We start from the raw sequence: 26258 nt of genomic DNA, 5'->3' as shown, positions 1-26258 counted from the left end.
CAAGTACAATGGGGCAGATTTATCAATCAGTCTGAAAGTCAGAATATTTCCAGTTGCCCATGGCAACCAATCACAGCTCAGCTTTCATTTTACCAGTGCTCATGAATATTTTAAAGGGGAGCTGTGATTGGTTTCCATGGGCAACTAGAAATATTCTGACTTTCAGACTGCTTGATAAATCTGCCCCAATGCGTTTTTCACGCAGCAATAGCCATAGAAAAGATAGAGCTCAGTCCTGAGTCCTTTCACACGCAGAAAACGTGCGTGAAAAACAATTGAAATTGCATTGAAAACGCGCGTGAAAAACTGAGACACTGAACAAACTCTGACTGAAAACTGATTGCACTCTGATGCAAAATGCGCGTTTTTCACTGACCAAACCCTGATCGCACCCTGATCAAACTCTGACGTGATCTGCAACGCAAGTGTGGAAGGGGCCTAAGAGGAGAAGCCACAGGAGCGACAGAGCCTCATTAACATTATTTTTTAAATAGTTTTTTTCAGCGAAACCACTAAAATCTGGTATTAAACAAGATATGTTTCTGCATCAGTGTTGCTAGAGCATTCTCAAGGTATGTTTGGTACATAATGCATAAAAGCAAATGGTAAATTTCCTTTAATAAAGAACTCACACAAAAAGTCATACTGAAACTGTGGGATGAGACTTTGACCAATTAGCGATTTTAATATACTGTATAATGTAAAATGCATTTTCTTTGTATAATAAACCAAGCCTTTTGCCCAAACCCAGTTAAGAGATGAAGCGGCACTTACCCAGGAACTCTTCAAAATTTATTAAGTAGAAACACAGACGATACAGGACGCCGACATGCGGCAAGGCGACGGGCCGTTTCACGCTAAACAGCTCTTCCTCAAGCCTCTGACCAAACACAAGGTGTTCCAAAATTCAAGTGGTAGCTCCTATTATTTCTTATTACATATAATGCATTCGAAAACATATATTATAGGAGCTACCACTTGTAGGTTTAAAGTTAGAATTTTGAAACACCTGGCGTATATAGGGACTAAAACCATTAATACATTGAAACTAAATATTATGCATGTTAAGGAGATCGCACTGGTTTCGGACGCCATCTTGACTACTGTCCGCCATCTTAGATACAGCGGCCATGTTCCCTGACCATTGTCAAGTTAATGTCATCATTCAAACTTCATTTTATGTAACCTGTTTGCTGGCCTGTCAGCTAATACCCTTTCACATTTAATAAGAAGCCAGTCTGTCATTGATGCTGCATGATATTAGGATTCTGGAGCCCACTTATCACCTTCTGGCAGAGGAAACTAGTATCACACCTCTTGTATCGCATGTGATTTTACACCTGATCTTGTACTCACGTCCGCCTTTCAAATCGGAGAAGACCGTTGTTGTTTCCATGTTAGGGCAAGCTATGCAGCGCCCACATGGTTTGCTGCCCCATTTGGGTGTAGCGGCCCCAAAGATCCGTGGTTGAGACTTTTGCACTGTTTCCCTAGTCGTGTTTTCACACCCACACTCCACTCTTCACGGTTTCATCCACCATCACTCCTCCCCTTGGTCCCCATAATGCCCCGTGCACACCACCTCGCTACACAGCTCCTTGCCTCATACCCATGCACTCATCCATCACATCCCCTAGGTTATGTCCCCACATCACAGCATGCACATGCATTTATGCCTTTCATTCACTCACCCACCTCAGCACCCACTCCACATCCCTTTCCCCATCCACATTCACACGCCTTTCTATCATCCCATTCCTTTTGGCCCTGCATTTCCAACACACCCTGTTCTGCTGCCACACACACACACCTTTCTCACCTCAGCACTAACCTTGCATACCCACCACACAATGTTCTCTCAGGCCACCAAGTTCAGGCAGCCCGACACTATCAGCATTGTCCCTTATTCTTCAGCTTACCACCCATTGGCACACATCACCCCACACACTACACCATTCATCACCTCTCATACACCTAGTCACCCAAACTACAATCTAACATTCCTTCACACCACTCCATAATTTTGATATACATTTAAGCAGCACCCAGTTATTCTTCGTCCACACTAAACTTTTTTACACCACAATATTGCATATTAATTATGCCTCTTATTTTCGGTTCATGACATGCTCACCGATACAATTTATACCATCCACTTCTACGAGCATGCACAAAATCCCAAATTGTTTTAAAACATATATTTTTTCTAAAACATAAGTCTTAGCAATCAATGACAATATAACTACGTATTTATTTTAGTGATGCTACATATCCAAAAAGCGTTCAGTGCCAAAGCGAGGATTTTTCTTGCATCTTTGCATTCTGGCTTCGTTACTCACCTAGTGCGCATGTCAGCCGGCCCCTGGTCCGTATCTTCCGTGCCAGGAGGCGTGTTGCTGAAGTCACATGACGCGGTCACATGATCCGCCTCTGTGACGTCAGCTCCCGATCCGGCCGGTGACGCGGACACATGCCGACAATCATGCGCCGTAACCACAGGTGATACTCACCATCATGGAAACATTATTGGTCAGTCAGCACTTAAATACTGGGCTGGTCTTGTGTAACATCACCCCTTGAGAAAGACCGGCGGGTTGAAACGCGCGTTGGGGTACTTCTAGTGACCAGGTAACTATGAGTACAGACTTGGTATTTTTCAGCGATGTTTAATGCATAGGGATAATGACTAGCTTAGTCACCTGATGATGCATATGCTAATAGTACTTAGAGACATATGACCGGAGTCAGCAATATAAATCAATTTTTCTTTATATCCAAATGTGAAAAGACATAAAACACCAGTACATCACCATATCTTCGGCAAACAGTTTCAATTGTCCATAAAATTGTAGCACGCTAGGAGATCATGGCTTTTCACTGAGCAACCGACGCCCGTATGGTCTAGTGTGACGTTTCGGAGGTGTGTCCTCCTTCCTCATACATGCGTGATACTAGGTAGGTGGAGATTTAAATGCTTTCTTAATACTCATAGTTACACATAACTTATTATATAGCAAAATCTACATTAAATACCACTAACCTAGAAACGAAATACAACAGACATACATACTTACAAAAATACATTAAAATTACATTGTTCGTTCAGACCCCGAGGCTGGACGGTGTCCAACGCTGTAATCCAGTAAACTTCACGCTGAAGTAACTTTTTCTTAAGAGCGGTCTCTTCTTTTATTTCCACACTCTCTAGCACTAGCCATCTAAGATCACTGACATTATGTCTATACTCACGAAAGTGTCTGGCAACACCAGTCTCATGTTTAACCCTTTCACTGACGCTTTTAAGCTCCTCCTCCGTTTTACTAAGGAACTGTCTAATAACAGATCTATGTTCATTAAGTCTAGTTTTGATGGATCTTGTTGTTTGCCCTACATATGCCAAGCCGCACGGGCATTTTAACATATACACGACTGACTGAGTATTACAGGTAAAAAATCCTTTAATCTGTATTGGTGTCCCTTTCCTAGGGTGGTTAAAAGTGTCTCCTTTAATAATACCTGTACAATTTTGACAAGATAGGCAAGCAAATGTACCCTTTTTATTTGTAGCTAAGAACGTTTGTCGTGTTTTTTTCTTTACTGCGATGTCAGATCTAATTAACTCATTGGCGATCGAGCGCCCAGAGACATTAAATTTATTATGATGTTATTGGAGGTTATTCTTAAGAAGAATTATTTCAGATTTGGAGAAGAATTTTACTTGCAGCTACAGGGATCCTCCATGGGGGCCCCTGTGGCTCCGAGTTATGCTAATATTTATATGTCTTTTTTTGAGAACGAATTTGTACATGAGAGCCAGTGGTCTGAATCTATTGGTTTGTGGACCAGATATGTGGACGATGTCTGCCTGTTGTGGAAGGGGTCTGAACAAAGTCTAGAAGAATTTATCACATATCTGAACCAATGTCATCCCCTTATTAAATTTTCTGCAGAGAAAGGTAAGCAAGTAATTCATTACCTAGATGTTGAAGTGAGGAAATTTCAAGACCAATTCATCACTACTCTATATACTAAAGAAACAGATCGAAATAACCTGCTTAAACACGATAGCTACCATGCCCCTCAGACGTTTAAAGGGATCCCGAAAGAGCAATTTATAAGAGCTCGCAGGATTTGTAGTAATGATAGTGAATATCTGATTCAGATGGAAAAATTAGTTAAAAAATTTGTACAGAGAGGCTATCCGAGAAAAGAAGTAGAAAGAGTTGGCATGGAAGTTTCCCGTCTACCCAGAGACCAAGTCAGGTCATTTAAACCTAAGAATAACCAAGAGAGGATATCGTATATATCCCAATTCGATAAACATGCCCATTTGGTTAAAAAGACCATAACCAAACACTGGCCTATACTTACCCACGATCCGAAGTTTGGATCACTATTCAAAAGCTGTCCAAAATTCATTTATAAGAAAGGGCGCTCGATCGCCAATGAGTTAATTAGATCTGACATCGCAGTAAAGAAAAAAACACGACAAACGTTCTTAGCTACAAATAAAAAGGGTACATTTGCTTGCCTATCTTGTCAAAATTGTACAGGTATTATTAAAGGAGACACTTTTAACCACCCTAGGAAAGGGACACCAATACAGATTAAAGGATTTTTTACCTGTAATACTCAGTCAGTCGTGTATATGTTAAAATGCCCGTGCGGCTTGGCATATGTAGGGCAAACAACAAGATCCATCAAAACTAGACTTAATGAACATAGATCTGTTATTAGACAGTTCCTTAGTAAAACGGAGGAGGAGCTTAAAAGCGTCAGTGAAAGGGTTAAACATGAGACTGGTGTTGCCAGACACTTTCGTGAGTATAGACATAATGTCAGTGATCTTAGATGGCTAGTGCTAGAGAGTGTGGAAATAAAAGAAGAGACCGCTCTTAAGAAAAAGTTACTTCAGCGTGAAGTTTACTGGATTACAGCGTTGGACACCGTCCAGCCTCGGGGTCTGAACGAACAATGTAATTTTAATGTATTTTTGTAAGTATGTATGTCTGTTGTATTTCGTTTCTAGGTTAGTGGTATTTAATGTAGATTTTGCTATATAATAAGTTATGTGTAACTATGAGTATTAAGAAAGCATTTAAATCTCCACCTACCTAGTATCACGCATGTATGAGGAAGGAGGACACACCTCCGAAACGTCACACTAGACCATACGGGCGTCGGTTGCTCAGTGAAAAGCCATGATCTCCTAGCGTGCTACAATTTTATGGACAATTGAAACTGTTTGCCGAAGATATGGTGATGTACTGGTGTTTTATGTCTTTTCACATTTGGATATAAAGAAAAATTGATTTATATTGCTGACTCCGGTCATATGTCTCTAAATGCTTGGTTAATGGGTTATGAGAGCCCTCATTTGTAGACCGGTGTACACACTAGGAGTCACACGCTACAGAGCTTTTTTGTTTTTTGGTTGATGTATGCTAATAGTACTTCACTGCTGCTAATTTTTTGGGCATATATACTGCTATAGTGCATTTATTGAATTTTGTTATTGGCATGCTCTATACTTTGTAGCATTCATTGTCTGTATCTCTAGTCCCTGGTTTATATGAACTTCTGTCTCCTGCAGCCAGTTTTCTCTTTGTTTTTATATATATGTTTTTATCAAACACAATGTAACTAATAAACGTGTGCACTTTTTTCATTATTATCAATGGTATTTTAGTCTTCATTCATTTCCCCCTTCTTCTCCAGTTGTTTGATCTATAAATGTTATATGTGGGGATAGAGTACACATTCCTGGTGTATCTTTTGTACAAATATGGGTGCGTTGTCACCTTGTTGATACATTTTTATCACTTTTTTTCATAAATTGCATATATTAAGTATAAACAATATCTGTGTACAAGGTCTCTGAGAACTGAGCACAATTAATTAACTTTTTTCCCAGAATGTGCTGATGACCAATAGTTTTGGAGTATACTATTCACGCCCCTTTGATGACTCTTCTGTCTGTTATATATTATGCATTTTGATTATTAAACGGGAGAAGATCTTGACTAAGAGATTGACGTGTGTCTTGGTCTTTATGTTCAATCATGAAAGGGTTAATTAGGACTCACCTTACAAAAGTCAAGAGGGCTGTTGGGGCCCTGCATAAAAAATCCCTATCAATGCATATATGTTATATGTAGGAGTCTTGAGTGGCAGTCTTTTGTTTTGTTTGCGTGTTTTTAAGATGATCACATTTATGGTGAGCAAGTTTATCATGCTTGATTTTCATGATAGATTTGGGCATAGGGGGTTATCGAACCAACACCTTGCTATATTTAGCAAGGCGGCTGTGCATCCATGCTTCTCTTCCATAACTTTTACATTCAGGTATTTCGGAAAATACTGTGCTGACAGTGATTGACAAGATTGTTGATGTAGGAGAATAACAAGCTGGCTTGACTATTCTCGGAAATGATTGGTTGTAGAAGTCTACATATGATCGGCCATCTTCCACATTAAATCACCAATGAGAACCCCATTCTCATATTAGTCATCTATGCATATGTCATAGATGCTAAAGAGAATAGTAACCTTTTTTAGATGCACTTGGACTTTAAAAAACTGCAATTGTGATCATATAAAGTGTAATTCTTCACTGCCCTCAATGCAATATTAGGGGAATTAGTATGATAACATATCTGTATAAAATAGATCCTTGCGCTGTGGATGCTGATCTCACCTGTCACCTTACACCCTGCATATAATAATGTCAGAAGGAACCAGAAGAATGAGGCCGTCTATTTATAGGCCCTTTATAACACTGCTGCAGCCAGTTCATGATGCAGTAATCTGCCACAAATCATTTCAGCACCGCTACCGGGACAGCACGTTCACTGCGATCAGAGGAGAGATCAGGAAGAGATTTATGGGCCGGGAGGACTATCAGGTCCCACATTAATAAAGCATTAGTGTAGGTTGTGCTTACCTGCCGTTGGTTCTGCTGGGATTTCAGAGATACTGCTTTTCCTAGCCTGGGACCGCACAGGGAGCGGGAAGAAGCCCCGCAGAAAAAGAGCAAGCCCAAGGACCTGAATGAGAAGGCAGCAGCAAGCTAGGACTGAAGCGCCGACCTTCATGGTCTGCTGTCAGTGAGTGATGGTAGTAATCAGCTGGCGACAACGGAGCGGCGACAGTTTCTAGGAACACTTCCGGAGTACGGCGTAACAGATGGGACAAACTTCGTGCGCTTAGGGTTAGCATAGTAACGCCACCCTGCACAGGACTGTGTGTGAGAGAGGTCATGTGACTACTTTCCAGCTGGGTTGAGGCCAATGAAAAGAGAGCCCGCTCCCTTGTGTTTAGGTTGGGGAAGTTTAATAGTTTTTGTGTTACACAAAAGGAAGGCTGCTGTGCTGAGGAGGGATCGGCCGCCGCGTACGAACTGCTGTGTAAGTAAGAGAGAGGGCAGAAGCGGGAAACTCGGCACCATATGCTATGCGGCATAATCACGATGTAGGCACATTGGCAGACGAGGCTGAGACTTCCAGTCTCAAGATGAATTCACCAGAATTACCTTAGATAAAATACTTGCCTGCTGCAGGCAATACCTACTCCGCCAGGTTTCTGGGTGTAATGTTAGTGGATTTGGTAAAGAATGAATTTTTTTATTAAATCCTAAACCTGTAAAGGGAGAGCCGGGGTCTCTATAAAAGTCAGTACAGGTTCCCTGGGGGTGGCCACCTATCTACCAGTGCAGAGGTAACAGGATTGTAAGATCCCTCTGTGGGGCTACTGTCCTACGGTGCAGTCAGGTGTCCTGTATATATATGGCAGCAAAGTTGACCTGTTCCACAAGCCCTGCTTCCTGCACAGGGTTAGAGAATAATACAGCCAATATTATATGTGAACTCTACACATTCTACCACTGAGCCTCAGGATTCTGCAGTACGTGCGTATTTCTGATGTGCGGTTGGCTCCACATTGAAGAGTGTCAAGACCTGCAGCTCGGAGAATCAAAACAGGAGACAATGGCCCACATTTACGAAGGGCCGTGCACCCGTTTTCTGTCAGAGTTTGCACGTTCTTTTCAGAGCAAACTTTGCACAGGTATTTAAGAAGTGCCAGCGAACACACACAATACTTAGTGGAGCACACTGCACTCGGCATCATGCAACACAAATTAGGGGGCGATCCAGAGCTCATTTATGGTTCAATAAACTTTATTGCAAGCAAACGAGAAGCCTACAAGTCAGGCACATGTTCGGGTCGCAGCCCCATATTTAGCTATGACAAAGAATCATAATCAAGTAGGACTCAAGCTCAAACAAGCAATATGAACGTATCTAACATTAACTAAACATCTAGAAGTGGAAAAATAGGGGGGGTAGGGAAAGAAGGGGGGGGGGAGGAAAAAGGGGAGGGGGGAGACAAGAAATCAATCACTACACATCAAGGTTGGGGGGTACCCCATGTTGCTGGAACAGCGGTGCCCACAGTTACGGCATCTATATCCAAGAGATTAGAGCGGGTGAGTTCCTGAACGTGTCCCATCTGTACCAGGTTTTATGAAAAACATCGTATTGATTGTTATCTAATGCCCTCAGTTCCTCCATTCGTCACAGGCCCCTTTCACACTTGCGTTTTTCACGCGCGTTTTCTGCGCGTGCTTTTGACGCGCAGAACTTGCATTGCACTCTGACCCATTGTAATCAATGGGTCTTTTCAGACTTGCATTTTTTTTCACGCACACACGCGCATTTTTTTTAACGCGCGTTTAAATCTCGACATGCTCTACTTTTGCAAGTCACGCGCGTGAAAAACACACCATACAAGTCTATGGAGATGCATCAAAAACGCATTGCACTCTGAGACACTTGCAAGTGCAATGCAAGTGCAATGCGTTTTTCACGCATCAATTGCCATAGAAAAGATAGAGCTCAGTCCTGAGTCCATTTCACGCGCGTTTTCTGCGCGTGAAAAACGCATTGAAATTGCATTGAAATTGCATCAAAAACGTGCGTGAAAAACTGAGACACTGAACAAACTCTGACTGAAAACTGATTGCACTCTGATGCAAAATGCACGTTTTTCACTGACCAAAAACTGATCGCACCCTGATCAAACTCTGACGTGAAATGCAACGCGAGTGTGGAAGGGGCCTTAGCCTGTCCATCTCTTCCACCCACAGTAATCTGGTAGGTGGAGAAGTGGATTTCCACAATCTAGGGATTACCAGTCTCAATGCCACTATACAGTGTCGCAGGAGGCCTTTTTTGATGTCTCTAAGCCGCCCTGGGAGCATTGATAACAGAGCAATATCAGGAGAAATGCTCCCTATGGAGCCGTATAGCTGCTTGTAAAGATCCCAGATGGCGTTCCACACTGCTGCCACCACTCCACAGTCCCACCATACGTGAAGCATGGTGCCCCTGTCCTTGTGACATCGCCAACAAATAGGAGAAACTGAAGGAAACATGCTGTGTAGGCGAGTGGGGGTTCTATACCATCTGGTAAGGATTTTAAAATTAGTCTCCTGGATTTTGTTGGACACCGACATCTTATGGGTTAGAAGGAGGGACTTTTCCCATTGTTCTTTGGTGAAGGTTTTACCCAGCTCCGTTTTCCATGCCCTCATATATGGCAATGGTAAGTCCTCCCCCCCGCATCCCGACAACATCCCATAGACTAGAGACACTCCATGAGGCGTCAGTTTGGCCGATCTGCAGATGGACTCAAATGCCGTAAGAGTGGAGGTCAAGGTTCCCCGGGAGTCAGAGCTTGAATAGCACTACGTAGTTGAAGATAATGTAGCCATACCCCAGGATAAGGTCTCCTATCTCCCAAAATGTCATTTAGAGAGCGTATCCCTGTTGTGGATAATATCTCTCCCAGAGTCTTATGACGACCATTGTCATTTAGTAACATAGGGCATCTTTTTAAGGTTTCCGGCATTCCGGGAAGACCCATGGCCGGGGACAGAGGACCGGGGACATTAATAAGTTTGACCCTGATGGCGAATTTGCCCCAGACTTTCAAGATGTGCAACATTAGTGGTGAAATATTGTAGGAATCCCAATCACTCCTAGGGGGGAGCCAGAACAAATCTGGGAGATGACCATTATTCAGTAGGGAACATTCCAGGTCCACCCATAGCTTCCCGCTGTTTCGACTTGTCAAATCTAGTACCACTTTACTTATGACCGCTCTATGGTAGCGTGAGAAATCTGGGAGACCTGCCCCCCCCCCCCCCAATTCTTTATGTCTTGTTAAAATACTATGTTTTATCCGTGGGGGGGGGAGTTTTTCCAAACAAATTTAGTAGCTAGTTTCCTGAGGAGATCTAGGAAAGCGGCACTTAGATCTAAGGGAACCGTCTGAAAAATGTATAGGATCTTAGGCAGGGAGTCCATCTTAAGCGTGTTCATCCTACCAAACCAGGAAAGGGAGAGAGAACTCCACCATTTGAGATCGGTTTCTATGTTCCTAAGCAGGGGAGCGTAGTTCAAAGCGTAGATTTGGTTAGGATCTGATGGAATGTGCACTCCAAGATATTTAATATGCCCATTTGCCCATTTAAAGGGAAGGGAGGAGGACAGGGAGGAGACCAGATGATTCGGAATATTAATGTTCAAGATCTCAGATTTTTGGACATTAACCTTAAAATTGCTTACTCTACTGTACGCCTTAAACTCCCTCATAATATTAGGTAAACTTACCACCGGGTCCGAGACATAAATGAGTAAGTCATCAGCGAACAGTGAGAGTTTATAAGGTTTTCCTTTGACCTCTAGACCTCTAATGGATGGGTTATCACGAAGTGCACAAGCCAAAGATTCCATCACCAGGATATAAAGAAGTGGGGACAATGGGCACCCCTGTCTCGTGCCATTACAAATGGGAAAGGGGGAGGATACCGACCCATTAACCCTGACACACGCCGACGGATTTGTATAGAGGGCCATAATTCTGTTCCTCGTCTTTGCTCCCAAACCTAACCTCGTGAGAGTGGCCCCCAGGAACCCCCAATGTACCCTATCAAAAGCTTTTTCAGCGTCCACCGTAAGCAGACACAAAGGGGTCCCCGAGCGCCGAGCCCACGAGATCAGGGTGAGCGTTTTTAGGGTATTGTCCCTTGCCTCACGACTCGGAACAAAGCCCACCTGTTCAGGGTGAATTAAGTTTGGAATAAATGGGGAGATGCGTAGAGCTAAAATCTTGGAGTATATTTTGAGATCAATATTAATCAAGGAGATGGGCCTATAGTTGGTTGGGGGTCCTTACCCGGTTTAGGGATAACCGAGATGTGGGCTCTAAGAGATTGTGGGTCAAAGGGACTGTCTATGTCTATAGAGTTGAAGAAATCCGTCAGAGGTGTAGCTAGGGCTTCCCCGAAGACTAAAATCTAGGTGTGAAGCCATCTGGCCCAGGGCTCTTGCCCACTTTCAGTTCCTTTATTACCTGCAGAATTTCTTCTGAGGTGAAGTCGTTATCAATTGTAGAGGCTTCCTCTGAGGAAATAGAGTTTGGGAAATGGGATTCCAGATAACCTGAGATCTCCTCTACGAATTGAACAGGGTCAGCAGCAGGAACATCTAGATTATATAGAGCGGAGTAGAAGTTACTAAATTCCTGAAGAATCTCATTCGGTGAGTTAACTAATATGCCCTGAGGTGAGTATATGGACATTACTGGTGCCTGAGGGGTCCTAGGATGTAGGGTTTTAGCTAGCAATTTCCCGCATTTATCCCCATATTCGAAGTAATCTTTTCTCACCTTATCTCTAAAACATAGGCTCTTTTGATCTAATAGTTGGAGGATCTTGTGTCTAATAGTTGAGATTTCCGCCTTCAAAAGATCAGTTGGGGAAGATTTATTAGCGGTTTCTTTAGAACCCAGTTCTGAGAATAAGGAGCTCAGTTTTGCGGAATTTTCCTTTTTAAGTCGCGCCCCATGTGCCATAAACACCCCTCGGATAGATCCCTTTAAAATCTCCCATCTAACTGGCATTGTAAGATGTTGAGCCTGACTTGTGGAAATAAAGTCCGTGATTACACTCCGGACTTCAGCTTCACATAGGGCATCATTTAGCAGGTTGTCATTTAATCTCCAGGAGAATTCCTTTGTGCGTTTGCCCAGGTGGCCTAGCCACCCGTACACAGGGGCATGATCTGACCAAAGGGTGGAATCGATAGAACTCTTAGGACCCCGATCTAACAGTTGGTGTGTCACGAAGAGATAATCTAGGCGGCCGTAGCTGTTATGTGCTTGAGAATGATGGCTATAATCTCTGACTCCCGGGTGAAGCACCCTCCACATATCTACCAATTTAAGGTTTAATAATGAGCGTCTCAGCCTACGTAGTGCCAGGTGAGAGAGTGAGTACCTACCTGTGGATGAGTCCAGTGCAGGTTCAAGAGGGACGTTGAAATCGCCTCCTAGAATCAATGCGGCTCCTTCAGCAAAGACAGCCAATTTTTTCAGAACACCCAAGCCAAAGGAAACCTGGCCCTGTTTAGGAAAATAAACATTAGCAAGTGTGAAAACATTTCCCAGTAAGTCAATTTTAAGAAATATGTAGCGACCTTCCGTGTCTATCTCAGTGGCCAATATGGACGGATGAAACGACTTGTGGAAAGCTATGGAAACTCCACAAGCCTTCCTAGAGGGGTGGGGGCAGTGGTGCCAGAACTCATTTATTATGCAAAGTCAGACATAAGTGTGCAACATCCCTGCTGACGTAAAGTTAAGGGAGTGCTTGCGAATAAGGCCCTCTAAAGGAATCTGATCAACTCACTTTTAGGGTAATACAGTTACTGTAAGGTAATTAGCAGCTGTAGATACTGTCAGGCAAGGGGAAAGCTATCTAAAGTTATTGCCCAATTGTATTCCTTCATGTGAACTGGAGTGTGATTGGAGAGTGAGCACCACCTGACCAGGGTTTAACAAAACCCCTGGACAGGAAGGGGCAAGTCCTCTTGAAACCCAGCTCTCTTGGAGAGCACAGCATCCATCAGAGCATACAGAGAGATGGTGTGACGCACACCTTCAGTGCCACACACAGAACACTCAGGACAAATATACAGCTTCCATACCTGGACACAGCTACCACCCAGCCCGCACCCACTACTAGGCCGGTGAATCTAATCCTGAGGATCACTCTCCATGACCACTCCAGTAATTCGGAATCTCCAACGATCCGGCATCTGTAACAAGATCGTTTGGCTCGTTGCCTGCAGTTGTTCGAATAAAGAACCGTAAGTTATTTTGCACAACGTTGCCTCCGTCTGCTCCCTGGATACTGCTGTAACACCAAGGGCGCCCAATCCATTACTCATACTACAGACATTAAAGGGGTTGCCCCAGGGAGATTCAGTACATCAGCCTCTCCTTCTACATTTTCTTGCACACACCACTTGCTGGAGACCTGCCAGGCTGTAGGACAGCCCTCCGGTCCCCATACCAAGCACTGTGATATCAGCGTGCCCTAGGCCGCAACCGCCAGCCACTAGGGTATTCTGGGCCCCGGCTGCCTCCAGGCCCCAAGAGAAGGCTAGTCTCCGGTTGGGGATGTTGCAAGTGTGTTGCATGCCCTATGTTAGAGGAAATGTACAACCATTTTTTAGTTAGTAAACTGTCCTATAGCGCACCCTCGTTACCTGCAGTGGATGACTGAGCCTGTCTTGTTTTAACCCTTTTTATTACAATGTGCTTTCTGCACATTGTAATGAATGAGGAGGAAAATCTCCATATACTTTTAATTTTTTTTTTAACTTTTACTATTTTTCAGAACACCTAGGGTTCTTTAATCCTAGGTTGACCGATTGATCCTACCATATACTGTCATTCTACGGCATGGCAGTATATGGTAGGAGCAATCGGTCAACCTAGGATTAAAGAACCCTAGGTGTTCTGAAAAATAGTAAAAGTTAAAAAAAAAATTATAATAAAAAAACCTAAAAATTCTAATCGCCCCCTTTTCCCTAGAACTGATATAAATATACAGTAAAATAACAGTAAATAAACAGTAAAAATCACAAACTCATTGGGTATCACCGCATCCGAAAATGGTCGTAAGTCCTATAAATTATAGCAATAAAAACTTCATCAGAAGTAGCAAAAAAAGATACCACCCACAGCTTTGTACACCAAAGGTTAAAAAAAAAAGGTTATTAGCGCCAGAAGATGGCAAAAAAAAAAAAAAAATTCTACATGAGTTTTTAATTTTTGTAAATGTATGAAAGCAAATACAAATTTGGTTTCCCCGTGATCGCACCTACCCAAAGAATTTAAAAAACGCAATAATACAAGTGATTACAAGTACCCCAGGTTACGTACAAGATAGGGTCCGGAGGCTTGTTCTTAAGTTGAATTTGGATGTAAGTCGAAACTGTATATTTTATAATTTTGGCCCCAGTGACAACTGGAGTTTAAACATTTTTTTGTTGTAATGGGACCAAGGATTATCAATAAAGCTTCAATACAGACGCCTTACAGCTGGTTATTGCAGTCTGGGACTATAGTAAAGCATTCAGAAAGCTTCACCAGAGGTCAGAGGGGTCTGTCTGTAACTATGGGTTGTCTGTAAGTCGGGTGTCCTTAAGTAGGGGACCGCCTGCACAAAATCACATAGACCTAGATGAACAGTAGTCGTATAGGGATATTTGGAATGCGAAAGCACCAACGTATAAGGACCTCTGGATAGTTTAGTGTCCCAAATTTGTTCTTTTTAATGCTTTAGAATACTCTGAAATCTTATTTTCATGAGTGGGAGGATAACACTGAATGCTGAATACAAAAGGGAGAATAAATAAGAGGTTCTCAGAACATCGTGTGTCCTTTAGGTTCCTGTACTTGGCCTAATAGGAGGTTGGAATATGCAGGATTACTGTGTTCAGGATTACTGTGTTCATAGTCTCAACATAAATCTTCTAGTGACCTGTACTGATTGTCAATAAAAAACTGCTTCATGTTTCCTTTTTTTAGGATTCCTATGTAATCTAAACTTTATTGGGATGGATTATGAAAATTCATTCAGCTTTGGCACATACAACCCAAGCATGTCTGAATGGAGTAACGAACTCCAGTCTAACGGGATAGCTCATAAAAGGAAAAGATATGAGAACGCAAATGGAAATGACTCCAATGGCTGCAAAGATCTTAAAGGACCTAAGCCAAGAGGCAAGTCCCTTTTCACTTACACTTAAAGGCATAAATTATATTATCAAAATTTTTAGATTATGTTTTTAATGTTTAACAATGAGAGTGGTATGTGAACACAGGTTGGAAATGCCGCAGATTTTGTGATGGAAAATCCACAGTGCAATATAGTTGCACTAAAGTGGATGAGATATGAAAAAATATGTACATTGAGTTGTACATCAACAGCATCATTCTGTGGATTTGACATTTTGGGATGTGCCCTTATACAGTACACCTATAACATGTCAAATTTACGATATTGCAAATAGCAGCTGCTAGATGGTGTCAGCTCTTGATGCTCCTAAAGCATCAATCTCCTAAACTATGAATACTGGAACTGAAGCCTATATGCTTCCTTCCAGTTAAGATAACCTCTGGGGAAACACTGAGCAATGACTACACTGGGAACAGTGAGATGGCACCGTTTACTGCAGACTACAATGGGGAAAGGTGAACTACATTGTGGACCATTTATATGGATACACGTTAATAAAATGGGAAGAGGGTCATGTAGCACATCAAACTTATTGAGAATTTCACAAGAAAACCTATGGTGTACATGTTTTTAATGTAACTTTATTGTTTCATGAGTTATTTTTATGACCACTTATAAAATGTGTTCAAAGTGCTGCCCAATAAATCTAATGTGTTACATGATCCTGTTGCCATTTTAAAAATTAAGTTGGATCCAAAATGGCTGTCATGGTCAACACCCATCTTGAAAACTTTTCCCACTTCCACATCCTAATGTGCCGCAACAGGAAGTTGATATCACCAACCATTTCCATTTTATAGAGGTGTATCCATATAAATGGCCCACCCTGTTTAATGTACTGCTGTGACAAGTCTCTGCTACCTACTGTATAGATGAGCCATTGAGCAGGATGCTTTAGCTGGCAACAAACAGTAGAAAAAAATCTGGGGAGGGATGTATTATTGCAGTTGCAAATGTAGATGCATATCAGTTTTCCTATGTAAATGAAAAAGTTGCATATTCTCTGCAGTCATTAAAGGAAATCTACTATCAAAATCAAGCATGATAAACCAGAGCACTTGCTCATAGATCCAGGCACCGTAACTGTTGTAATCTTAATAATTAATTAAATTATGCAAATGAGCCAGAAGTGATATGGGAGGGCATTGCCAGAGACCCGCCTTGCTGAATCTTCACAGGCTGTTACAGGAGGGATCAGTGGGGCAGACATTGTAAAAGTCAGTGAAGCTGCAGTATGGAGGGGCTCTTTTAATGCCCACCTCCCCCAGAGTCCTTTTTGTATAATTGAAAAATGTTTATTTTAGAAGGAAGAAGGCCATGGGTAACAATATAAGAAGATTACCACAGTCACAGTGCCTACAACCATGGGTCTAAGAGTAAGTGTCCCTTGTTCATCGTACTTGATTTTGATGGTAAATTTCCTTAGCACCTCATTTAAGCCCCAATGCAAAAGACATCTAAAGAGTTCATAGACACTAACTGTAGTAAGATTCTGCCTAATGATAAATCTGTCCCTATGAGTTTTATTTATGACTTTCCCACACAATAAACTATATTGGGGAGTAAAGGAAAACACTTGGGGTGCAGTCCCACGTGGAGTTTGCGTTTTTTACATATTACTATACATTTGGCTGGCTTGAAAGAGTTTTTCCTCCTTGCTGGAAGCGTAAGCAGCTTTGTTAAAATCTTCCCAACCGCACATACAACACTCGGGAAGCCAACACAACCTTATGGAGCCCGTGGCTCACGTTTAGACAGTCAACTGAATTTAATATTGTTAATATGCCCCGTCTACAATCAGCCTGCTCTTGTAGACCGACAACTGAACCCTTTATCCCACCCCCCCTCCCAACTTCCCTTTTTTTTTTTTTTTTTCCTTTTCTTTCCCATGTTACGCCCCACTAATAACACTCAAACCTGTGAGGGCTTAACGTAGCCTGTGTGTGAATATATATATATATATATACACTCACCGGCCACTTTATTAGGTACACCTGTCTAACTGCTCGTTAACACTTAATTTCTAATCAGCCAGTCACATGACGGCAACTCAGTGCATTTAGGCATGTAGACATGGTCAAGACAATCTCCTGCAGTTCAAACCGAGCATCAGTATGGGGAAGAAAGGTGATTTGAGTGCCTTTGAACGTGGCATGGTTGTTGGTGCCAGAAGGGCTGGTCTGAGTATTTAAGAAACTGCTGATCTACTGGGATTTTCACGCACAACCATCTCTAGGGTTTACAGAGAATGGTCCGAAAAAGAAAAAACATCCAGTGAGCGGCAGTTCTGTGGGTGGAAATGCCTTGTTGATGCCAGAGGTCAGAGGAGAATGGGCCGACTGGTTCGAGCTGATAGAAAGGCAACAGTGACTCAAATCGCCACCCGTTACAACCAAGGTAGGCAGAAGAGCATCTCTGAACGCTCAGTACGTCGAACTTTGAGGCATATGGGCTACAGCAGCAGAAGACCACACCGGGTGCCACTCCTTTCAGCTAAGAACAGGAAACTGAGGCTACAATTTGCACAAGCTCATCGAAATTGGACAGTAGAAGATTGGAAAAACGTTGCCTGGTCTGATGAGTCTCGATTTCTGCTGCAACATTCGGATGGTAGGGTCAGAATTTGGCGTCAACAACATGAAAGCATGGATCCATCCTGCCTTGTATCAACGGTTCAGGCTGTTGGTGGTGGTGTCATGGTGTGGGGAATGTTTTCTTGGCACTCTTTGGGCCCTTTGGTACCATTTGAGCATCGTTGCAACGCCACAGCCTACCTGAGTATTGTTGCTGACCATGTCCATCCCTTTATGACCACAATGTACCCAACATCTGATGGCTACTTTCAGCAGGATAATGCGCCATGTCATAAAGCTGGAATCATCTCAGACTGGTTTCTTGAACATGACAATGAGTTCACTGTACTCAAATGGCCTCCGCAGTCACCAGATCTCAATCCAATAGAGCATCTTTGGGATGTGGTGGAACGGGAGATTCGCATCATGGATGTGCAGCCGACAAATCTGCGGCAACTGTGTGATGCCATCATGTCAATATGGACCAAAATCTCTGAGGAATGCTTCCAGCACCTTGTTGAATCTATGCCACGAAGAATGGAGGCAGGTCTGAAGGCAAAAAGGGGGTCCAACCCGTTACTAGCATGGTGTACCTAATAAAGTGGCCGGTGAGTGTGTATGTGTATGTGTGTGTGTGTGTATATGTATATTAAATATATATATGTGTGTGTTGCGTTGGTTATTATAGAAATATATTGACATTTGGATGTATGCTCTCTTTGACATTGCTTTAATGCTTTATATGTTACTATATATTGTTTGGACCTACATGTCCTCCCTCTTACACAAAAGCTTTTACTGTAATGTATTTCTATTCTTTGTTATGCCTAATAAAGAATGATACAAAATTTTCCCAGCTTGCAATGCTTTTAAAACACTTCACAAATGCTGGAGTTTAGTTCCACAAAATTGTTGCTTTGGGAAAGTATTGTTCAAGTAAGTACATTGCAAAATTGTACAATGTTTAGTGTGTTGTAATGTGCACTCACTGGTTAGGACATGAAGAAGTACTGAATCTTCCTCTCCTTAACCAGTTCAATACCAGACTATTTTTCAAGGTTACTGTAAAAGGGGTTTTCCAGTTTTAGTAAATGAAAATAGGCGATCAATTTTAGCTTGGCGGGGGAAACGATGAAGTGAACACTGATTCCATATAGCAGAACAGTGAAACAAGTCTATGTGGCCTGTTTGCAGCTGATTATTATATTGCATATTCCTGTGAATGGGGCTGGACTGCAATATTAAGGAAAACAGGAAATGAGTGTGCGCATGGCAGTGTCACCTAATTGAGGTTATTAGTGGGGAGCAAGACCTAGCACCTCTGGTGATCACTAAAGGTGGACCTGAATGCTGACAGCTCTGTTGTAGTGCAGAGTCTTTTTCTGGCGACACATCTCACTGCTGTAAATGCAGTTAGCAGAGACAGCTGCTGCGCTATAGACCGAGCTGCCTGCCTGGTTTGGCGCTAGAAAACCCCTTTGAACTCTCAGGATAGCATTGAGATCTATTCACATTGCTGATCCCTGTGCTGCTTCTGCTAGTCTCCACTTTCTTGATCTGTGACAACGCAAGGCAATGGCCACTCCACCAATCTCTGGCCACATTGGTAACGATCCTCAGTCATTGATTAGGTGAGTGGGAATTTCCTGTGTGTTAGGGCTACACAACCTCTTTTACATGTATGACTAATACAGCTTTGTGTTAAGGATACTTACAACCTTTCTTTATTCTCTCTTCAGTTACCTGCTTTGTCCGCATGCTTCCCAACAAAGGAATCTTCCAGTCAGAGAAGTGGAAACCCAATGGGAGCACCTTGTACTTTCCAGTTACATCACATCTCTTAGTAAATTTCGAAAAATATGATCAGATCAGTTTTGATGAAGGGCTATTTTTTATAGGTGATGACTCTGGAGGATGTTTACAGAAAGAACAAGGTATACTGTGGGGTGATGCTCATTGAGGGTTTGGTATTTATCACCACATTTTCTGGTTTCTTATGCTACTTTTTGAGAGTTTTTGTCTCTAAGACTTTTTTTTTGCCTCAGTTGAGACTAAAAGCAAGTCTCAAAGATTAGTACAAGAAGCCAGGCAATTTAATACATCTCCCTGAAATAATCCATAGACTTGCATTCATTATAAAGGCATATTCATAAAGAAATGCATGCACTTTCCATAAATTCATAATATGAGTTTTGGTGTTCTTATTTTGACCAGTATTGTCTTGTAAGAAGTTAAATGAAAACGCCCTAAAAACAAAGCAAATACTAATGCAGAACACCTGATGTGAAGCAGGACACCTCATTTTGGGCACTTTACTGAAACAGTTCTGCAAATTATCCGCACAATTCTTTCAAGTATGGCAATACCCGACATGAATGTAAACTACTTCAGGGGCGCGCAGCAGAACGGAAGGTGGCATTGAGTTTTTGTAGGGCAGATTTTGATATTGTTTTCAGGTGCTATTACACATTTGAAAAGTTCCCGAGGTACCAGAACAATGAACCCCCTATAAATGATCCTATTTTGGAACTACACCACCCAGAGAATTTATCAAGGTTTATATTGAGCGTTTTAACGCAACAGATGTTTTATAGAAAGTATTTATATGGCTCGTGTCAGTAAAAATCTTTTTCCAAAAAACCTTGCTTTTGCTCCTTAATTTTTAAGGGGTTAAAGAAATAAACTCACCCCATAGTTTGTTACCCAGTTTCTCTAGTCTGCAGTAATGTCCCACAAGGTCACAAACTGCTGTAGTGGTGCACAGTGCGGAAGGGAAGGCATCTATAAATTTGGGAGTGCAGATTTTGGTGCAATAGATTTCAAGTGCCATGTCCCATTTGCTGAGCCCCTAATATAGTAGGGCAACCTCCAAAGAGTGGACTCCTTTTAACAACTATACCCCTCAAGGATTGCAGTAACACTATCTTTGAAGGTGCAATACCTCATTGTTTAACCTTTTATATTAGCCTTTTTTTTGGACGTGCAAAATAAAAAAACTTATTTTGTAATAGATTTTTACTTTTTTAATATTATACACACCAAATAGCATAGATAACACGTTACTTATGTTCTATGGGTCAGTACAGTTACCATGATATCCCATTTATATAACTTTTTTATGTTTGACATGTTCTACAGAATAAAAACTCATTTGGAGACAAAAATCCATTGATTTAGCATTTCTGTCCACCAAATGTGATCTTTTTGTCACTTATTATGGTGGTTTTTGTTTAGTTGTATGCGTAAAAATCATTACTATAAGGTATTTACCATACGGGTTGAGAAATTATTTTATTTTATTGTACAGGTTGTTACAGATGTGGAGATACCTAATATGTGTTGTTTGTGTTGTGATTTTCCCATTTTGTTTTGGAGTTTTAGACTATAGGGCAGTGGTGGCAAACCTATGGCACAGCTGCCAGAGGTGGCACTCGGAGCCCTTTCTGTGGGCACCCAGCAAGGAATTTACCATATAGGACTCAAGGCTTCCTCCTGCAGTCCAATACAGCCCAGGACACACCACGCTCAGTGCCATTTTAAAGTGACACCTACTTGGCTGTCAGGACTACAGGAGGAGTGCGGGCACCGATTGTGGGTGTTAACCCTTTAAATGCATTCAGCAAAGCTGCCAGAGGCTGCCATCTTGGATTAGATCAATCGGCTGCCATGACAGCCTTGGGTCTTCCGAAGACATTGTAATGAATGAGGAGGAAAATCCCCATATACTGCCAGTTAACATACCCTAGGAGGTCTGAAAAATTATATATATTTATATATATATATATTAGTAAAAATCATAAACATGTTGGGTATCGCCCCATCCCAAAATGTCCGATCTAACAAAATATAATGATGGTTATTCCTGGAGTTTAACCCCGTAATGGAAAATAGCCACTTTTCAAAATCTAAAACATTTTTTTTTAAAGTAATCAAAAGGCTGTATAGTCCTCAAAATGGTAGCATTGAAAACATCATCTTGTCTCTCAAAAAAAATTACACCACAAAAACTCTATACACTGAAGTATGAAAAAGGTATTTAGTTGATGGCAAAATGAAGAATTTTTTTTTTTGTACAGGAGGTTTTAATTTTGGCAAATGTATGAAACCATTATAAAACCTACCATATTTTTCGGCCTATAGGCGCACCAAAAGTCCTTTAATTTTCTCAGAAATCAAAGGTGCGCCTTATAGGCCAGTGCGCCTTATATATGAACTTATACAGAAATGTACTACAGACAAGATGTACTGTACATTTACAAGTGTTTAATAGCTCCATCCCCAGGAATTTCCTGCACCTTCCCACACAGTACACAGGGTCCCTAGCTACTGAAGTGTCCTGGCACCACAACTAACATTGTGCCCATCCTGCCCTCCCCTAGCACGGAGAGACCGGAGCCGCCATAGTGCCGACCACGAGGCAATCATCATCAGTAAACAATCCCCCATATCTGACAGCCCTGTAACAGGGGAAAGACAAGGAGCCACAGGGAACCCCACAGGAATAACACCCTGCCTGAGGAGGGAAGGAGAAGGGGCAGAGGGAGACCGCTTAAACCCTGCTGCATCACCCTGCATTAACCCCCAGCAGCCATCCCTCTGAGATCGGAGCTCTCTGACACGCTGAAGACAAGTTTCCCGGGAAGTGTAGCTGGCTTGAACTGTGCACAGGTCAGCCCCCTGCTGGTCATTTTTAGGTACTGCATTTGATCCTGCACCTTATACTCCAGTGCGCCTTATATATGAACCTAAATGTACCCAAAGAATAAAGTAGAAATGCCCTTGCCAACAAGAATATGGTGCAAATGCATTTTTCAACAATTTCACTGCATTTGGAATGTTTTCTTCCCAGTACACGACATGGAATATTAAATGCTGTCACTATGGAGTACAAATTGTTACGCTGAAAACAAGCGATCACAATGCTCTTTACATGAAAAAATAAAGATATAGAGTTTTGAAGGTGGGGATTGAAAAATATAAACTCAAATGAAAAAGGTCCTATTCGTTAAGGGTTTAAATATATTAATAAAAGACAATGGTGTTTATTTACTAAGGGTCCTGCAGCTGCATTTCCTTCGGGTTTTCCTACTTTTCGGGGATCGTGTCGCTGGAACAGGGATTTGGGGCATTGTGACGCACGTGATTGGATTTTTGCACAATTGTGCCGGCTTTCATGCAACACAAACCGGGGGGGCAGACTATTGGACGATCCGACGGATTCGGACAAAACGCAGGATTTAAATTTTAAAATTGTGTCACAAGCCAAGCACTTACATGCACCAGGAAGAAGGTTAGACAGACCTGAGCACAGAGCGACACATGCAGGATATCCGGCGCACGCTCGTAGTGAATCGAGGCACAATCCATGTTCGTCGGACATTCCGGATTGGGGAACGTGATGTGGACAGGTAAGTAAATGTGCCCTAATAAGTCCAAGTAGTTAAAAAATGGTACAAATAAAAACTCCTTACTCTGTCTAAATTGATTGATCAACAAAAAAAAGTAAATTCTAAAAATTAAAAAAAAAATTAAAAGTTAAATCAACCACTCATGAAAGCTGTTTTTTCTTTTTTTTTTTTTAAATGCTTGGTTCTTAAAGGGTACCTACCACCAGGATGAGGGATTGTATGCAAATGAGCCTCAGGGGCTCCAGTCTCCATAGGTGTTAATGGAGTGCCCTTCAGGCTTATTTGCATACAATCTTTGATCCTGGTGGTAGTGTCCTTTAAGGCTGTTCATTAGGGGGTAACAATCACCCTAAAATATATAGCATTTTTACCTCTCAATACATTAATAACATATCAAAAATAAATATTTGCCAAGCTTTTAGAGGCGGCCATACTCACATCAGTGCTTCAGCCCATCACTTGCCTCAATGGTATACATAGTTTGACTGCAGAAAGTAAACCGCCTGGTGGGTAGATCCAGAGCGCCAATGTGGGATGATATGTTTTTTGATTAGTTTATCACAATTTCTTGCTGTCGGCACATTCTAATTATATATTAATTTTTTGCCTTTATCAGGTCATGTAATTCACTGCTGGCGATTTGATGACAAAGAGAAGACTCTTTTTATAGCAATTTCTTATTTGTTCACAAATGTTTTTGTAAGTAACACGTTTATATAACAGTTGGTTGTTTGTTTTATTTTTTATATTTGCCTTAATCATTTGTTTTATTTATTTATTTATTTTTGTCTTTTAGACATTTCATGATATTGTTGGCCAGCTAAGCTGAGTTTGAAGAAGCTGTTTAAACCTGAAAAATTTAAAATTGCTGGTGGTCCATAAGGTTCATCCCACTTCAACTCACAATGTCACAAATTGTTGTTCTTTCTAAGCTTTTGTAACTGCAACAATAGAGCTTCAATATACATGAAGTTCACATTTCCAAAAAAATAAAACAAGGTAAATACGACAAAGCTAAATTACACCAAACTCTCATTTGGCTTTCACCACATACTAGTGTACATGCATTACTCCAAATTTATTCGGTTTAAGCCTTTTTCTTTTATTTGCCTATCCTGACAAAGGTAGTAGATTAGAGGGCAAAAAGATGGGTATGTTGGGGCAAATGTATCTTAATACATCTTAATAAGGTCTTTGCAACCTTTTTTACCTCTTAACATCTGGAATCAGGCGATAACTTGGAGAAAACTTGCAGAAAATTAGACAATGCTAATCCTTGAAGGGAGGCTGTCTTCAGCACAAAAGTGCACTACAAATAGTTGCAAAAGAGGAAGGAAAAAGCCAGTCCAATAGAAAGGTACATATGCCCCCATGAATATCAAAACTTAAAAGATGTGATAACTGTATCACATAGCGATACAGAGAGACATTGTGATAAATTTGGAGTTTGTATTGTGTATATATTGGGTAGAATTAGTAAATTTGTTAGTACTAAAATTATGTACAGGGGATATCAAACTTTAGTTTTTCTAATCTGATCATCTGCTTTGTTTTATACATTCTGGTATTTTAAATTATACAATGGTAATTTACCTTTTGTAAATGATGCATTGTTTTTTGTACCACGTTACAGTTAAGCATGTATTACAATCAAAAGCTGACAATGCTTATAAAATTATAACGGAGGAACTAGTGTTTTTGAACAGACATTAGCCAGGGTATACTGTACATTCCAGCAAAGGTATTTGCTATTGAAATCCTTTTAGATGCCCTATTTGATATGTTCAATTGTGAATGCTTTTATACTCGACTATATATAAGTATATTCCTGGGGTTGCATCTATCCATTCTTCCCCATTTCATTTCCCCATAAAAAAAAAAATTTTAATCATTTTTTTACCTCAATGCTTGTCAGTTGTGCATTCCTATTCCTATAAAATTTCCATCAATAAATCTTATTTAAGCATAAAATACCACCTGATCATACAATCTGATGTTACTAGACAATGGTTCGGTGCACATTTGTTCACATTAAAGTACCGTATTAACTTGAGTATAAGCTGAGTTTTTCTGCACTATTTTTGTGCTGAAAAAGACCCACTCAGCTTATACTTGGGTATATAAAAAAAACTCTGTACACATCTTTCTGACACCTCCCGCAGGTCCTCTTCTTGATTCCTGTGCGCATTTGCTGTACACACACACACTATGTCAGCAACTGGTTGACATGTGGTGTGTACACAGCCGACACACAAGGACATGTCGCTGCCGGCCAACAGGAATCAAGAGGAGGACTTGCAGTGGGCGTCAGGTGGTTAATGAGTTTATTATGTATTGGGCATGCAGGAGGCTGGTAGGCTATGTTATGGAGTCATGGGCTGGCTGGCTATATACCGGATCTTATGAAGATTCCGCACAGCTGTTTCGGCACTAATGGAAGATTGATAAATCTACATCATATGTATTTTTGTATAGTGCATGGGTTTTGGAAGGCTTTTGAAGTGGAAAACTTCACTCCAGAACATGTGTATACCTGCTATAATTGTCTCATAGCATCTCTTTTTTCATGTATTCTGCATGACCAGGGTTTAAGAGTTGAATCTAGCAATTAGTAACCTTTAATTGTTGTTAAATTTCCTTGATGCCCTGATACGTTTACATGACAATTTTTTTGATCCAATATACTGTGTACTGTTATGTTATGTATCTACCTGCTGGAGTTGATGCCCATTTTACTGTAAATACAATATTAAAATAGTTTTAATAAAATCCTGCTTTTTTTGTGTGTGTAATAACTTGGAAACCTAAAAAGAAAGGAAAGAGACGTTTTACCTGTGTGCATGGATCATGTTTAACCCTTTGCCACCATAACCCTTTTACATTTTTGGGCACCATTAAAGGTGTTTTCCCACAAAAGAAAATTCTCAAATCTCAATACACAATACATTTTAACCCCTTAATTTACAATTTTACTTGGTTTTATTGCTGTTGTAGCTTCTATCACTCTGGGCTGCTCAGTGCAAATCCCAGGGTGTGGACGGGGACTCTCTAAGCAGACAGATTTGGGCACATTTACTTACAAATAAAAATCATAAACACATTAGGTATTGCGGCGTCCAAAATTGC

General features: G+C 41.3%; 1 protein-coding gene across 1 annotated transcript in view; it reads right to left on the bottom strand.

Moving 5' to 3' along the window:
- The window catches only part of PIGG (phosphatidylinositol glycan anchor biosynthesis class G (EMM blood group)), a 37880-nt gene extending 30684 nt beyond the window's left edge, over positions 1-7196 (bottom strand). The window contains exon 1 of the mRNA XM_072112049.1: positions 6944-7196. Within this exon, the coding sequence (XP_071968150.1) occupies positions 6944-7094 (151 nt within the window). The 5' untranslated portion in view covers positions 7095-7196. The remainder of the gene's footprint in view (positions 1-6943) is intronic.
- Between the last annotated feature and the right edge of the window lie 19062 nt (positions 7197-26258).

Source organism: Engystomops pustulosus, chromosome 1 (assembly GCF_040894005.1).
Source record: "Engystomops pustulosus chromosome 1, aEngPut4.maternal, whole genome shotgun sequence".
Classification (NCBI taxonomy): domain Eukaryota; kingdom Metazoa; phylum Chordata; class Amphibia; order Anura; family Leptodactylidae; genus Engystomops; species Engystomops pustulosus.
This window is presented reverse-complemented; position numbering and strand designations above follow the sequence as displayed.